The 17,983-nt window shown below is 45.1% G+C and overlaps 1 protein-coding gene and 1 long non-coding RNA gene across 3 annotated transcripts in view; both read right to left on the minus strand.

Annotated features, from left to right (window-relative positions):
* tgfbr3 (transforming growth factor, beta receptor III) overlaps positions 1-16,026 on the minus strand; it is a 58,489-nt gene extending 42,463 nt beyond the window's left edge. The window contains exons 1-2 of one of the 2 annotated variants that reach the window (XM_084693054.1): positions 15,991-16,026; positions 11,875-12,051 (exon numbers count right to left, since the gene is read on the minus strand). In XM_084693054.1, the coding sequence (XP_084549180.1) occupies positions 11,875-11,935 (61 nt within the window). In that variant the 5' untranslated portion in view covers positions 11,936-12,051; positions 15,991-16,026. The other variant, XM_084693053.1, reaches the window with a different exon arrangement.
* A 1,101-nt stretch (positions 16,027-17,127) lies between these two features.
* Positions 17,128-17,952, minus strand: LOC146221313 (uncharacterized). The gene is made up of 3 exons (XR_014750799.1): positions 17,812-17,952; positions 17,609-17,678; positions 17,128-17,393 (listed from the first exon to the last, which is right to left on the minus strand). It is a non-coding gene; the product is annotated as an uncharacterized LOC146221313 (long non-coding RNA).
* Positions 17,953-17,983: the final 31 nt, after the last annotated feature.

Genomic DNA, 17,983 nt, shown 5'->3' on the forward strand with positions numbered 1-17,983 from the left:
GTCTGTATGTATGTCTGCCTGCACACCTGCCTGTTTGTCACATATGTTTATCTCCCTGCCTGTCTGTCTATCCATCTGGCTTCCTGCCTGTCTTTCAGCCTGCCCACACACCTGTCACCTGTCTGTCTGTCACCTGTCCATCAATCCGTCCGTCCAGAGGGGGGGCGGGAGAAGCCCTCGCCCCCATGTGGAGAGACACAGTGGGCCCAGTGAGCCTGATCAGTGAAGCAGAGCCACCCAGCGTGGAGCGAGGACACACAGCCGGGCTGGGGGGCCGCTGTCTGGGCTTTGTCTGTCCCGCGTAGAAAAGCACATTTGTAACCCTCACCGACACCGCCGTGTGCTAAAGAGCTTCATTTGAGCGCAGGTTCACGCCAGCACACAACATTTCACCCGTAAATAATCATGTTCTTTCTCCTCGCGTGTGTAAGCATTCGCTGATTTCCCCGAACTGACTAAGTACACGCAATGTACGCACACACATTTACAAAGGCTCACGCACACACTTGCACGCACGCACGCTCACACACACACACACCCAGAGCCCGAGGTTTGCGGCAGGCGTTGAACAGGCCTTTTCCATTAGATGGTGAGGTCTCCTGGGGGAAGCTGTGGCCAGGCCTCCCTGCGGGTCGGTCCCAGCTTGCTCCCCCACACAGGCCTCCAGAGGGCAAGGCCGTCTCACGTTTCAAACGCTGCACGCCAAACACGCAAGGGTTGCCGATAGCGATCACATAGGACATTTGGAAATAATTAAATGGTGGTGGGGGGGGGGGAAAGGACAGAGAGATAACAACTTTTGCCCCCCCCCCCCCCGCCCCAGACTCAAAAACGCATTACCTCCTCTGTGAGTTTCTAACATGTGGTTTCCTAACTCTAAGCAAAGGTAACTGTCGTTTGCTCTGTAATGCTGCTGCACAGTTACCGCGCTGTTCGCAGCGTTCGTGGCGCATTACCCCGGATACGCTTGTCGTCGGGACAGAATTGCTTTGCTGTAGTCGCTCGTCTCCCGAGAGGGAGGCTGAGCCCTCTGACAGATATTTTAAACCTTTTCCTTTGTGCTCCTTCGATCAGTCTCTCGGCGCTTGTGAATTCATTCCGCAGTCTGTCGAGGCTCTTTGATGTGCTTGATGGGAGAGTACACTTCAAAACATGGCAATGGTTGGCCTGTGCTGAGGGGGGGGGGGGGGCGGGGGGGGCAGGGTTTAATGGCAAAACCTTGTTGTGGTGCATCTGTGTTGTACCTCAGGCCTCCTCCCCCCCCCTCCTTCTCTCTGAGGACCAGAGCCAGGTCACCAAGCATCACCCTCTCCCTGACAGCTTGGTCTCAAGAGCACTCACAGTCTCTTTTTCCCCCTCCTCTCATTGAACTGTAGAATAACAACCTACGACCACACTGACAGACAGAAAAAAATCTTTCTGGAAGACCGCCAAAAGATTACAACCTCACTGGGCATAGATATTGTTTCTTTATTTAACTCTGGGACAGAAAGGCGACACACAATACAATTGTTTTGGAAAAATGCATCTAAGATTTGGACAATAGTAGACGGAAATAAAGCATTTGTTTAATAATCCTCAGACTAAATGGAGTTGCGGGGGGGGAAAAAACACAGTGTTTCCGTTCCATGTTATTATGCATTTAAATCTTGGGTTAGCAGAGTTGCTTCAAATGAAACAATCCGGCCTGTTTCACTCGTCCACTGCGAGCAAAAACACTCCCAACGTGATATTTAAACTTTCCGTATATACGTGTTTCATATGTGTTCTATTGGCTTCTCATAAAAGGAAAGGAAAACATCCTCCGGCTGATCCCGTAAACGGATTCTTAGTGAAGAAACCATTGATGTATTTACTTTTTAGTGGAACCCAACTGTCCTTACCTCATACATCTGTTAACCCCATTAGACCCTGCACGACTCCAGCCTCCAAGACCGAAAAAAAAAAAAAGACTTGCATCTGTCGGACTTGCTAAGGCTTCGTCTATTGTCACCTTGTCTGTCTGTATGTCTGTCTGCCTGTCTCTTTCTCTGTCTGTCTGTCTCTTTCTCTGTCTGTCTGTCTCTTTCTCTGTCTGTACCTCTCCCTCCCTCTCTCCCTCTCTGGCCCTCTCTGCGTTCCCTCTTTCAGCGGTGGTTACAGGGCCGTCCTGTCCAGCAGCTGCTTGCGATTCTCAGCGGCCCGGCCGCACGCCCACAGGAGAGGAATGAGAGAGGCTGTTGTTCGCCCAGCATGAAAAACAACCCCTGAGTCCAGGCTCCGACAGACTTCAGACACCTCCTCCACGCACCCAACAGATGCGAGCCTATCTGACGTGCTGCGTGAGCGATATTCCATCGGCAGCGGCGGAACCTTGTCCACCATCTCGGCCTCTGGGGTTTGGAGGGGGGGAAGATCGTTCGAATTGAAAGACGCGTGGCTGCAAAAAAATATATAGATATACGCGACATCACGCCAGGACGCGGGGAAACGCAGTCACCGTGGAGACCAAACCGCAGCAGGTTGGAAAGAAGGCGCGGGGGGGGGGGGGGAAGAAAAATCAAAACAAATTTCATTCAGGATATTAGCGCTGTCCATGAGAGCCAGGCATGACGACAGGGGGAGTAAAGGTACGAGTTCTCAGACTCCATAGTCTCCAACCATTGGTGCTCTGGGGGCCTAAGGGCTTTGGGCAGCTCTACTTCTGCAAATCTCCCCAGTATGAGAGCCTGGTTCCCATAGGACTGGCTCTTCCTGTCTCTGTCTGGCTCCTGTCAGAGATGAGGCATGCTCGCCCAGGACAGGGCTGGGCGGGGCTGAGGAAGAGAGGCCCCGCAGACAGCTCGCACACCTGTGTCACTGCAGACAGCGCCGTTCCATCTGGCTTACTCAGGGACAACATCCCACTATCCTCCTCGCTAGGAAACCTTTCCACTCCATCGCGCCAGCAGAGAGTGGTGTTATTTGTTAAGGACCACAGCATCAATGCTGTCTACAGAAGCTAAACGGGCCTGGTTTTAATAGTGCGAAGAAACACCAGATCAGAAATTGTCTACTAAAATGACAATGTCGCTGTACACTGAGAATGTGATTCTCGCTGTACACAACTGTTTCAAAGATGCGAAACCACACAACTTAAAAAGAACAACCATGCAGCATTTCAGCAAAAGATGACATTAGCTGTCACAATAACTTCTCACTTCTCAAGTCCTTTGCGGTTTCAGTTTCAATGTAGTCCCAAGATTAGAGAGGGGGGTGAATAAGCCACCAACATGTGCAGGGCCAAATTAAAAGATGCCAGAGAAAATGAGAAAGAGCTGATAGCCCGCCGTGTCTTTGACAAGGCCCTGCGCATCAAGGAGAACCAAGGAGAACCAAGGAGAACCAAGGAGAACCAAGGAGAACCAAGGAGAACCCTGTCCGTCATGAAGAACTAAAGGAGAGGAGGGGGACCGAAATGCAGACTTTTAGGTTTTTAGCAAAACTAGGAGAGACAGAGGAACGTTTTCTTGGGGGTGACTGAAAGTAACCTACGTACAAAAGACGGTGTGCATTTGTATCTTTGCCCCCATGTGGTTTTTCTGACAGGAAAGTCAGAGCTTGTCGCGGAGCCAGAGATGAGATAAATACGCAGAGACTCACATGCCCACGTCTGAGCAACCCACCTGACTGTGGGAGGGGGGTGCACAGCTAGAGAGCGCAGTGTCTCAGTTACGGGTCTCTGTCGGCTTCCTTCTGTGGCTAGCACTAACACCTTCTCGCTGGTCGTGTTTGCTTGTCTGGCTCTGCCTCCTTGGTGGATTACCATTGAATATACACAGATTCAATCTTGTGGTCACAGTACATCAGTCTTCAATCAGATGAAGTTTGTGTTGCCGTAGTGAAGGCTATTGATTGCTTTGGCTTACAAAACACGATTTTTTTGTGGGGGGGGAGGGTTCTGGTGAATATCTGCTTGCGCTCGAGGATTGGTGGAAATACAGGAAGGGAGCTTGGAGTAACTCAAGACGATATTTAAGGAGACGGAGACTGTATAAATACTCTCTCAGCCAACCCACTTTAGCCCATTTTTAAACACACATCAAGTTCCAAGAAATGCACTTTGTTGCTCTACACCCCTGTGGCAAAGAGCCAAGAAATGGGTACAGGAAGTGATGTCATTCCATGTGCCAGTAAGGAACAAATCTGATATTCCCACAAAGCCATTTCCGAAGAGAAACAAACAGACCCTTCCCCCAGTACGAGCACACACACCCTCACATGTCTGTTTCCCAGCATCCCTCACCAAGTAAGATATCTGGACTGTATATTTCTACAGAGGGATACCAAGGTCACAGTATTAGAAAGCTAAACTCTTAAACTTTGGTTTCGCTAAATAGATGACGCCTTTGTGTTCCTGTATCGAAATACCTTCGTTACACATTCCAAAATAAAGAAAGTGCTTTTGAACATGCATGTCCAATTACACAAAGACATCATAGGGGAGGATTGTATTTTCCGAGGGATTTCTCAGTGCCACTGAGTCAATATGTTCAGATCTGACCTAAGGTATCCAAGCTCCCATCTGGAGCAGGGGATTAAACCAATCCTCCACTCACACAGTTTTTCAGCTCCAAGCCCAGATTCCCATGGTCCATGGTCCATGCAGGCTCATTCAGGGAGTGCATTATTCAGTCTTCTTGTGTTATTGTAAGGGGCTTTGGACTACACAAGCACATGCAGTGTTGACCCTACAGTAATTCACTCACCACTGTGCCAGGGCCCACAAATAAAGGAAGTGATAGGTCTTTTATAAGGGACACCGCAAGTTCAATTCAACGCTGCCTGCCTGTGAAATATGGATTCATCATGAAGCAATCTGGGCCTGTAAAATTGGACGCATGAGTGGAGGAAGTTAGAGAAGGATGGGGGGGGGGAGGCTGTACTCCGTCAGGGAAGTCATAAACTTTCCCATCAAAGCATGACATTTCAGGCCAAATGTCCCACAAACCTGTCCACAGTCCTGCGTCACCCAAACAATCCCAGTTGACAATTCTATCTCCAACTGTCATACTACCTAATGTGAACTGGGGAATACAAGGCTTTTATTAGTCCAAGAGTGCTACCAAATGAGTGTAATGAACAAAAATCCTACTTAAACCTTAGCTAGGTGACAATCAAACCATTGACAAATGAAGAATTCCTTTTTAATTTTAGTCATGTAGCGACGTCCTACTTTGTCCAGACAGACACTCGTTTCATTTGCTGCCACAGCTTAAGAAAAGTACTTGGGTAAGATAAAACTACTCTGCACATTTACATTAAGTCATTTAGCAGACGCTCTTATCCAGAGCGACTTACAGTAAGTACAGGGACATTCCCCCCAAGGCAAGTAGGGTGAAGTGCCTTGCCCAAGGACACAACGTCATTTGGCACGGCCGGGAATCGAACTAGCGACCTTCTGATTACTAGCCCGATTCCCTAACCTGCTCAGACATCTGACTCCCTCTGCACACTGAGACACTTCAGGAGCAAGGCCACTGTGAGGTAAAGGGTGGCTCACACTGCCTCTGAGACTGACTAGCACGGAGCTACTTAACACTAGTCCCGGTCTGTTGGCACCTGTCTGTAAAACATATGCACACAAGATCTTTCATGAATGCCAATTACATATATCAAGCGGAGGGAGAGAGAACACGAGGCCCCGTGGGTAGGTATGTTTCTCTCTATCCTTTCACACAGGCATAAATCTGAGGGGCTTTGAAGTGATGGAAGACACGGTTTGTTCCCCCAGGAACACAGGAGTCACTGTGTGAAGGGAGACAGCTGTGTGTGTGTGTGTGTGTGTGTGTGTGTACTTCACTCAAGCTTTTACTGTCTATAGGTCACCACTGGTTGGCTGCTAACATCAGCTCTCGGGACAGACAATACTGGTGAGCAAAAAAAGCGAGCTGAAAAATCGCTGGAAAAACAGCGACTGGTTTCTCACTCAGAGAGCATTTCATCATCAGCTGCAGTTCGGGATCGCATGGAAAGCAAATCAGAATTGGGTTGTCACGGTCATAGATATATATATCTATGGTCACGGTTGTACGGGGAAGTTTCTAAAGACACGAGCACACGTGCACGAGCACGCGCACAAGGTAGGAGACAGAAGACAAGAACTGCGACTTTAACCCTTGTGTTCTCTTCGGGTCATTCTGACCCATCAGTCATTGTGACCCACCGTTGTTTGCGACAACTTTACCGCATACAAAAACAAAGTGAAGCATTTTCTTTTAACCGTTGGGCTGTCTCAGACCCTCCACATTGTGAAAATTATTTTTATTTGCTTTTGTATTGTGTAAAATTGGGTAAACACAACGATGGTTCGTTATGAACCTTTTGGTCATGTGACCCGAAGGCAGCACAAGGGTTAAGGACTTTTCAGACGCCAATCACAGGCACCATGGCCGGACTGGCTCTTTCTTCACTTCGGCAGGGGTCTCTTTGGAGAAACCGCCCACCCTGTCGTCACATCGTCTGTGACGGGGAGGACAAAAAAACGTCTGGACTTCTGAGTGCCACTTGTTCTGACATGTTCAAAGCCTCATTTGTCTTCCTGAAAGATCCTTCTGTTCGTAGCTTGTCTTGTGGACCGTCATTCTGTTGTTCTTTCTGATCTCGTTGAATAAATGTCGAGCCCTTCCCCCTACTCACTTGAAGTCATCAAGAACACTTCATGAGATTATTCAGACAAAAATGAATCTAAGCAAGCCTTCTCAAGGTTGCATCTGCAACAGGTAGTTGAGCCCATAAACGCTATGATTTAAAAGCATTTTTCATGACACACTGACGACCTGTTGCTTCTTGGTGCTTTCGGGAACCCATATATAAGCAGAAATGTATACTATATGCCCTCTCTGTTTCTCTCACACGCATACACAAATCCTGGAAATGGTGGCATGTGTTATCGACAGAGTAAATGTAGACCAGATTGTTTGTACTTCACCATAAACTCTTGGATGTATTTGGAGATGAAACTAAACACAGTCTAGAATCTTAAGAGAGCCCTAGTGATGACTCAAATGAGGACCATCAAATAAATTTCCTATCAGAAGCCGACTATATTCCACCAATTTCAAAACTGTATTGGAAAGTATTGTAAAAGGAAGCAGATAGAACAAGCACGTTACATAATAAATAAGATAAGGGTCTACACAAAGTCCTGAAGATTTCTTTGCGATTTCTTGTGGAAATATTTTCCCCAAAATATCAATCACTCGAACGTTATGGCTGACGTTGTGTCAAGAACAGCAGGTTGCCGTGGAGTCAGTGAGGAGACCGAGGACAATGGAGGGTCTTTGTGAGGAACCCTGAGGGGCGTGAGAGGGCGAGTCGGACACAGCACTTTCACAAAGAGTCAATGAGAGAGCATTCCATCTCGCGGGGAAGGCAGGCGGAAAAAAACGAATGACATGTCAAAAGTCACACTGCCTCATGTATCGACATTCACAATGGACCTTGGGAGGGGAAGTCCTTTACCAGACAGTTAATAAAAGAAGAACGCGGGGGTTCTGATGGTGAATGTAACCCTGAATCTGCTTAAGAAGACCTTCAGAGCTATCACAAAGAGACGGGCATGGGAGCCCACTTTTAACAAGGACGGTGAGGAAACTGAAAAAACAAGGCAGACAAACTCAAACCACTCTGAACGACTATCAAGCATGGACGTCGCCAGGAAATTCTTTTGACACAAACAAAACAATTCACTTCCTGAGGTGGGACTTTTAACGTGACAGTGACGCGTTAAAGAGCTATGGTGCTTTCTCTGGTTTCAGTTCGTACCACAAGAGTGTCATTGCTCGCCTGCCCCTGAGATGAATACTCAAAATGTCACGTTCTGGATGGAAAATCATTGCGGTGAGCAGCCCGCCTCATCCCCAAAACAACACACAGGCAAGCCACAGCCACCTTCCTACCGAAGGTACGAAAATTGCACTAAAAAACGAGTTTTCCATGCTGCGCGCAAAATGTGTGATGCAAAGCAAAAATGATATCTGTTATTTAGTGCACAGAGGAGGGCTTCTCTCCATTTGTTGGAAGAACACATAGGTCTTTCTCCGTGATATTTTCCACTGGTGGGACATGGCCTTTCAGCGGGGCCTGTCAGAGAGGGAGAAGGGTTAGACTGGAGGGCAGTAGCCCTTCAGAGACATCAGCAGTCATTTGTACTTTGTCAGACAGAAGTTTATTGTCGGGGGTCAAAGGTCACTAACTTGAAAAACGACACATCATTGTCATCAGTCAAACTAAACTAAATTAGACACTCGGACCAAGATGAGCCCCAAAAACTCACATCCAGCAAGCAAACCGAGACAGATATTCCATCTTTTGGTTGGACTTTCAGCAACTGACAAAACTCCATACTCAGTCATAGAGCTGCAGACCTGCAGAGGACTGTCAGTGCTCGCATACACCGGATCTTGAGAAGAAAACAACGTAATGCGTTTCTCTCCACGAGCGGCCTGCAGCACCAGGGAAGCAGGAGTTAACTGGGGTGATGTTTTTCTTTCTCTTTCTTCAATGAAGTCACGCTCCACATAACTCCCGTACTCTCTTACGCTCTCCAGACTCTATGCTTTTTTTCAATAGGCCTGCGAGAAAACACAATGGAAAATGCGGGATCACCCCAGCTGTCTCCCATTAGAGTTCTGGCTCAAATTATTTACACATCCCTCACTGGAAATACATGTGGCGAGAGAGGTAGAGAGTGACTGGGAAAAGAGGTGGAGAGAGGGAGAGGCAAAGGGGCAAATACATACGGTTTGTGTGTATATATATATAGAGAGAGAGGAAGAGAGTGCGAGGCAGAGAGGAGTCGGAGGAGAGGAAAAGAGGTGGGAGAAGCTGCAAAGAAAGTGAGAGAGAGAGAGAGAGAGAGAGAGAGAGAGAGAGAGAGAGAGAGAGAGAGAGACAGAAGCACTGCTTGCCTCCAAGAGTAGGAGGAGGTGTTGAGGTCGCACTGACTCATAGAACTAAGCTCGCTGTGAGCTTTTGTATATGCGTGTGTGTTTGTGTGTGTGTGTGTGTGTGTGTGTGTGTGTGTGTGTGTGTGTGTGTGTGTAAGAGAGAGAAAGCGAAAAAAAGAGAAAGGGCACAGAGACAGAGAGAGAGATAACGAGAGAGATAAAGAGAGAAACTGTTGTTAATCAAACACTCCAGATAAATAAAAGAAGAACCCTCCGTCAATTCCAAACTGACACAGGCAGGGAAGAAAGCCTGTGGTGATGAAGCAGTTGAGATAAAGGCCTCATGGCGGGGGAGTGTCCAGACCTGTAATTAGAGACACTCCCGTTGCTATGTAAACATCCCAAACGTTCTCCACAGCACCACGCAGTCGGCGCGTAGCCGTCTCCGCGCATGAATCACGCGCCAACATCTGCTTTAACGTGCCGGGAGGGGCTTCTTGGGTTTGGCACGCTGTACGTGTGCGGAGTGTGTCGGTTTGGACCGGACGACCCGCGACTGTGTCTGCCTCGCTCCTCCTGCATCTTACCTCCCCTTCTCCGATTACAGCTGTTACGCAATCCATTCTGGCAGTCCCCTCTCGACGTAGGCTTTGAAAAGCAACGTATCGTGGATATAGATGGTGATTTACTGAAGAACCTTTTGTTCAACGACGAGGAAAAGGGTCTGCAACTGCTCCACCGGCACAGTGAGCGGTCTGATAGCCGCGTTTGGCTCTCCAAATACACGGTTAAAAGAGAGTACACAATGAACTACAGAAGAACGATAGGTTCCACTGAAAGTGAAGTTTATGCAGACTGATAATAAATCTCCCTTTCATGGCACTCAAGGGTACTGCTGTTCAATACTTGTTTACTACTGGGAGACACTTGCATAGACAATCGGTCTGTGGTCGCTGTTTCAGTTGACTACAAGTTAAACTTTTGGACCATGTATTTGTGTGTGTCACCATCCCAGTTTCCCAGTTCAAATCACATCGTCCTGTGTTCCATTTCAGACAAATGGATTCAAGAGATAAGAAAAAAACCTGTCAATACAAGAATCCCCCTTAGGCTGCTAGCAACTTGTGTCACTCACCTAAATTAGCTGTAAGCTAATACAAATGACGAAATATAGCATCAGGAGACTCTGCTGAGGCAGAGCACTCAACACATGAGCGTGTGTTATTCAGCGAACCCCCAGCCACGCATTGTGCCTTCTGCATAACCAGCATCCTGTTGAAGTTTTTTTTGGCCACTGCCTCAAATTAATGTCATATCTGGCACGGCTCCCGACTGACTCTATTTCACAGTGAAACTTGAAGTCTGCACAACCGGTCCATAATATGTGTCTTTCGGAGAATAAAAGTTTTGGCAAGGTGAGGAAAGCACACACATATAGGGTATGGAGAAGAACAAACCGTCCCAGTTAAAAGAAAAAGGGGGGGGGGGGGGGAGAAGAGGGGGGGCAGAGAGAGAGAGAGAGAGAGAGAGAGAGAGAGAGAGAGAGAGAGAGAGAGAGAGAGAGAGAGAGAGAGAGAGAGAGAGAGAGAGAGAGAGACAGACAGACAGACAGACAGATGGGAAGAAGGCCATCAAGGTACTTTGGTATAACTTTTAAGAGTTATGGCCTGTATCCCGGATTGCATTACGATGAGAGAAGACTTATCAATTTAAACATTACGTAAGCACTGTTCTGACAAGTTTAGTGGGCAGATGTGACTGTTTACACAGATGTTGCCGTATAGTAGAAGAGAGAAAGAAAGTGAGAGAAGACGAGGTAAAAATAGTAAGTACATTTTTTTCTTCTGCTATTTTCTTCAATGCTGCAGTTCTCTACAAAGCTATCAATCCTTTTGGATTTAAAATGAAAAAACATTGGACATTTCTTGTAATAAAACAATGTGCCTCAACCTACAAACTTGTGGTGCTGTGTTTTCCTTAGAAATTCAGAGGCTGGTAGATCTCTAGGACTTGCTTGGACTCAACCCGGGGTGGACAACCAGTAGACAGACATTATATGGAGGTATGATTTGCATGGCCTGTAGATATTTCCTTGGCAAAGCATGTGCTCATCATATCTGAGAGGAAACCATTGCAGAGAAGACACAATGTGCTTTGAAACCTCCTACAGAATATAAAGATCAAAGCTGTCAAATGTGGCATGCAGATTTGACTTGTCTTGGAGATTGTGGAGAAATAATCAGAGCATTGTCTCATAGGAATCTAGCAATTATACAAAACAGGAGTAATATAGATGGACAGCAACCATGCCATAGATGATCTACTGTTTTACAGTGGACCCATAAAATAGAGAAGATAAAGGTCAAAGGTCAGGTTGCAGATCGGAATTAGTTAGAAAACACCCCAAACCACAGGTATTCTACAGTCATCATCATCTGATTTGTTTAGCTGTTTGTTTTTCCCCCGTCAGCAGTGTGTCTTGTCAAATGGCTGTAAATTTACGGGCTTTGGGCGGAGACCAATTCTCATTCCAATCAATGAGGCAGATACATGTGGAAGCACCATGGAGTTCTGGACCTGCCGAGTGTTTGGCCTGTGAGATTGAACCTGTCAGCACTTTCTTAGCACAAATCCCCCTGCCTCAATGCCCTGACGAGCGTTGTCTTGAGAACCATGCTGGGAGGAACAGGGGGAAATTCCCACAAAGTCAGGCAACAGGCAACACTAGACTCGCCCTAACGAGGCCTGAAGTGCAAGAAAAAACGGTGTTCTTCTCTGCACATTTACGACTCACCCACGCGAAACTCCCCTGCAACCACCTTGCAACAGGCAAAGCAACTCCACCATTAATTCACGATATGAAATAACGAGAAAGATATTCACACAAAACCACACACAGACAAACTTCTGTCATGGAACTTCCATTACATTATTGACCCCCTGGCTTAACAAAAAAATATCTTACCTGCACATGCCAAGCAACAGATTGCGAGGAGTAGCAAGGGTTTGAAGGCTCTGCCTGCCATTGTGGTACTGGCCTGCACCTTCTCCTGCGAGGGAATGGCGGGTAGTCTTTCCCCGGGAGTTCACAAGGACAATCTTCTACCACACAGTCGTCGAGGGAGAAGCTTCAGGGCTCCTGCTGCAACAGGAAAGAAAAGGAGGAGAGAAAGTCAAAGAGAGACCTTTCGAGCGCATTTCAGTGCAGCCAAATAGCAGGGAATTAGGGAACTGGCTAATATTCCTGGTGGGACTAATGAAAAGAGACAGGGGAAACAGTGGTCCAGAGAACCAGGGATTAATCTTGGAGGGCTAATTGGGAGTCATGTGAGTTTTAGACGGGTGCACAGAAACCCATTCCCTGCCCCACAGCTAGTAAGACAGGTCTCCCTGAGGTGGCAGGGGGTGGCCAGGAGGCTGTGAAACACTTTAGAACATGCTATGGGTTGTTTAACACACACTAATTGAGACTGTTAATAACTGCAGGATCTTGCGGTGGAGTCTTGCGCGGGCGGCTTAATCTACTGTCGCAGCATGCTAATCAGCAAGACCACAACTGAACTCTTTAACTTGACTGACCTAACTAAACCCACATGCTGGCCAATATACAAGGTGTGGCAGTGCCTTCAACTACTCTGACCTCTTCAGCTTTGGGATAAAGAGCACAGATGACATTTGCGAAAGTAAAGAAGTGATTTCACGCCATCTCGAATGATGTACAGATATGTGGTTTTATTGCAATAGCCAGCATTACTTTGAACCATTGCTTCAAGCAGCAGGCTATCATTGCAGCGTAAGCCCAGTACAATGGTGAGCGCTTTCTCGTTTTGCTACTGAATGGTGAGGATTATCTTAAAACAGCGTCTCTTCAGAGCAGGGAATTCTCTGTACAGTAGAGTAATGGAGCACAAGGACAGTATTTGTCAGATAACAGGCCAGCACAGAGGATCTTGACACCCAGTGGTCTCCCCTTTCTCTCTGACCAACACTGACCAAAGAGAGCACTATTTTTTTAGTTTGAAGGGTCAAGAGGTAGCGGAATGTGCGAATAACTTATACAAATGAAGCTTCAAAACCCAGCCATAGATAAGGGTCTGTGAGACAGCCATTATCCATCTTCAATAAGTCTGTAGTGCAAGACAACATCAAGACTAGGAGGCCATATCGTCATCATCTAGAGTAGAATTGAGTGCCCCCAGTCACTACCCTGTAATGAATACATAAATAAAGCCATGCTAGGTTTGAGAGGGTCACAATGCTGGAGGTGGAATGAAGGTCTTCAGATGGAACCATAACTCTCCACCTGTCCAGTCAGGATGGGGGCTTGGAGTAGCCGTGGGATGAACTCAGGGGCTAAGGTGCTCAGCTCTACACCGCAAACAGCTGCTGGGACAAAAGGTCCTTTCACTGGCTGGTAGCTGCGGGGGCCGGGAAATCGTTTTGTAGAATCACGACAAATATTACACTTCTGCGTAACTAGTGCCTTCCCTTTGATTTGCAGTCCCCATCCCACCACCCCCGGCCTCTTTACTAAGAGGAGGCGGGGCCTCGAGTCAATGGGGAGCTGCATTCAGGACAGAAAAATTGACTTCTAGGACCTTTCTCACACCACACTGAAGAGTATCTGGGGAGGGATTAAATCACGTGAATTTTGGCCAGGTGTCCACAAACACTAGATCTCAATGTTCGACGCACATGAACCATAAACAAGGTTAACGACTTGTGCTTGATTAAAAGCGATTTAAGATAAGCGATTTTGTTGCAGCAACAGCGGAATCACCTCATGTGACTTCTCTAAAACCCTAGTGAGGAATCCAAGCAGGGCTACAAATTCACTTAGAACGGATCTGGAAAAGGCATCACGACTAAGGCAGACGGTAAACTGAACATAATAAGTAGCTATGAAATACTCTCACTACTGGTGTATCGGGAAGACTTAATGCCAAACCGTCTCAAAATACAGTGGTAACAACTATAGCATGCCCTCATTAACAAATACGTGGTCTCCGAACTGAAGCCATTAGATATTGAATTCCGTGTATCACTTGAATAGCACACTGCAAATGAATGTCCGACGTTCACCTCATAACTCCAGTGAGATGCTGTGTGATAAACTAGACAACCAAATGCATAACATTAACTAGTGATTAAGTCAATAGAGGAGTTAAAGGCAATATGTACACCTCAACTAAGACCATTTCACCATTTGTCAGGAACACTAATAGTAAAATTAATTACTTCAAACTCCATTACCTAAAATGAAACTGTGGTGGCCATCAAGTTTAAAGTACAGTCTAGTTTCTATCATATCTATGTATGGCTGACCATCAATCACACAAGGAGGTACTGCTGGTTAATGAACTGTGTGTTCATTAGCAAACCATTACTTATTGAACCCCGACTTCAGTAAGTACAAAGCCATGTGTCTGTAATATCACACTGTTCAGAGGGGAAGCCTTACACAAGCAGCATTGTGGGTGTATGAAAGCACGGCAATGAAGGACCCTTAATACGCAGTAAAACATTGAATGGGGTCACTAGGCTAACCACACGCTCCTTTGATGTATTATATACCATTGACTACTGCATACGTTCCGCCAAGAAGCTGTTGCAAGTGCCTTCTTCTATGCTGTGGTGTGTTAGCATAAACACTGTGGATGCTAACAGACTTTAAAACTGATCAGGAAGGTGGGCTCTTGCTGGGGGGGGGGGGGGGACCTTGGCACCCTGGAGTAAGTGAGAGAGGCAAGGACACTGTCACTGACCCTCAGGTCACCTTACATCAAGACCCGACTATATATCTATATGACTAGTCCCACAGCTATGGATCAGGCCTTTGTTTGAATCTCTATTAGTCACAGTTACACACCAAACACAAGCACAAACAAGTTCCTCTCAGAGAGACATCTCACTCAGAACAACTGAATGTGTGACCTATCTGGTGAGTCACAGAGCAAAGTAACCTGCACATGCGCTAACAAGCATAGCTCATACTTGCCCTGCCTAAACATATCAATCATAGCAGTGTATGGTTTTTGCCTGATTTGACAACATAATAGATTTGTCAAACAAAGGTTTTAGGTCACGTTTTTGTATGGTATTGTGTCTTAATTAATGTTAATTTCCTTACATGTGCCATGGGCGATAGGCTTTCTCTCTGCTTCTCAGACAAAAGAGCTGACAGATCAAGCAAACTTGGCTGTCAATAATGGCAAAAACGTATATTCACGCAATTGGCAAGCCAACGTTCTTAGATAACTATATATAGTCATACCTAATCTACACGTAATTAGTCAATTCGAAGTGCCTTTTCATATGGCCCCAGTACTATAAACAATCCAATGTGTCACACACGTGTCAAACTGTATCTAAATTAAGTGTTTAATGTCTAAAGACCGTAAGCTATTGCAAAACCTTTTTAAAACCGTATACGTGCACACATCAATCTATTAATTTATCAATACATTTGCATTAGAACATTAATACATCGTTGTTTCTCGATAACTTGTACAGCAGTTTGACATAGAACAGTTTTGCACACACAGAATAAACATTCTGCACCGGTTATGGTAATACAGTTGGTGAATAATATACTTGGTAAAATTGCATCAGAGTACAAGTACAAGTTGTTTAAAAACATTAGCGACACGCTATATTGTTCTGATTAGCTTGGAGTGCATCCCCTCGAGGCGCAAGGAGTGGGTATGTCAGCCTATGCCTGAGACAGATGTGTCCAGGGCAGAACATGCACATGTTGTAAGACTATTCTAACAACATTTCTAACGTTTCTTTTAAGTCATACAGTCACTCAACAAATGTGAAGGTTTCTGGCGGTTGGATAGACAGGCATAGAAAACTTATAAAACTTTAAGATGAACACTGACGTACCATAAAGAATCTCCAGAAATGTCAATGTAAACTTTGTTGAAGTTGCTGCCGTTCGAAGGCGCAAAAGACGTTTTTCTTTTTCAATGAAGAATTCACAACAAGTTGATCATTAAAACAACAAGAAAGTTACTGGCGAAATAAAGCAGGGTTATGAATAATGAGTGTGCTCCCTTTGCTCAAAACTTTTAAATACCTATCTCCGTTTTCTCTGTGGTCTCCATCGAGGGGTGGGGCTTGAAGGAAGAGGCTGCAAGGAAGGTTGTAAACTGGTTTGATCAAGGAGGTTGATAAGGAGGATTTGACGTTTGTTTTTATACTTTTAGCTGTAAACGCAGAGAGAGTGAATGGCTTTGCTTTAAGCCTACTTTCAAATATATTTGCTTGGTGGATGAGGTAGTTGTTGAAGCTAGAAGTGATAGTAACCATCACAAATGTAGGTGAAAGTTATCAGGGGTCAAAAATGAACGGTTCTATTAACTAGCAATTATGGCCACATTTCTTGCGAAGAATTGTTTACAAGAAAATTTTAAGTTTGGGTATGTATCAGTGCGTACGTTAACAATACACGGTACCTTTATAAAGCTTTAAAATGGATGAGGGCATGGGATTAGGTAATCAAGAAAGGAACATTCAACGGAATGTTGTTTGGTAGATCCACATGCTGAGTTAATGTCTATAAAAATCTGTTAAAACCCAGTTTATGAATATAAGAAAACCATCGTTGTTGGACGTTTATATGAATGGAAAAGCTTATCCATGTTGTTTTTTTTGTAGTTCCTATACGGGGTCCTCTTGTAAGATCTAAGAATCAAAATGCATGTAGTCCTCACATCTGAAAGGTGTCTAATCACGGAAGCATCCTCTTGTCCCCCAACCCACTCACGTTTGAGAATTTCTGTGATGTAGGAATCATTGATTCTGTTTTAGTACACACATAAATTCTGTTTTATTACTCACATTTATGTCATCGTATCTTGCAAACTTCACGCCCAGCTCTATTGTGACATCTATCTTTTCTGAAGGAGATGCAGCACTGGGTACAACATAAATGTCAGCATATTGATTTGCTATAATGAGAAGGAACTTAAAACAAGGAGGGAGAAAACTTTGTTTTGGAAACATCTTGCTGCCTTCACAGAAACATTGATTTGCTGCTTTTGAAAGTTGACAAGGACGTGCTTAAAGAGATCGTCTTATTTTACGTCTCATAAATATGTATGCCATTGTGCAAGGTCTTTCGTGTTGTATCTTTATTTACTGTTTAAATTATTACTTGTGCAAAGGGGACGTGTTGGTGGAGAGGGAAAACATTTGACAATGAATAAAGCAAGCATAGAATGTGCAATATTGATACACTTTACTTGTATAGCATGTACCGAGGTTTTTGACATTCTTGACAGCATATCCTTGGCCTAAATCTAGGTTTGGTCAATATCTATGTATCTATATCTAAATATAGGCTATAACGCCTACATTAAGAAATAATGGATCAATCAAAATATAATTACATCACCACATTTTGATGTCAGATTGAAAGTATAAATTGTTGTAAAGGACCATTCCATTATCAACTTTAACCATGATTTCTGATGACTGCTGTAAAAAAAAAGAAAAACACAATTAAACAAAAATACTTGACGTGTTGATAGACCCCTACCTTTTTGGAGCAGGGCCTAAAAACGCATTGCCCAACCATACAGAGCATGTCATTGTAAGCATCATAGTTTCAACAATGATACTATTCTGTGGTTAACACTGCCCTCTTGTGGTTTGATGGCAAGTGGCATTCCTGACTCGACTGAAGTACTTACACAACAAATTAAGCCCTTGTGAATTTGTGGTCTGGTGTGTCATGATCAGATCTTTCCCAGATACATTGTACTGCAGAGGGAACAACGGTTCGGGCATTTTATTAATCTAGCATGAGAACAGTCAAGCAGAATATAATGAATTTTAGAAAGGAACGTAAAATTCAATCTGAAGAGGCTTTGAACCGCTTATCTAATATTCAAACCTTGTTTTTTGTGCACCACCAAATTAATATTCTGGTAACCGACATCCGGTTTTCTTTGGATATGTATTTAATATTATTAGTTTCTAGACCAATCACGAAATAGTGTGAGATACATGCGCATCCTGCAAAACGTCTCCCCTCCCCCCACACACTGCGCTTGGCCAAATGAAAG

This window comes from Hypomesus nipponensis, chromosome 26, assembly GCF_054491055.1.
Source record: "Hypomesus nipponensis isolate SF chromosome 26, ASM5449105v1, whole genome shotgun sequence".
NCBI lineage: Eukaryota > Metazoa > Chordata > Actinopteri > Osmeriformes > Osmeridae > Hypomesus > Hypomesus nipponensis.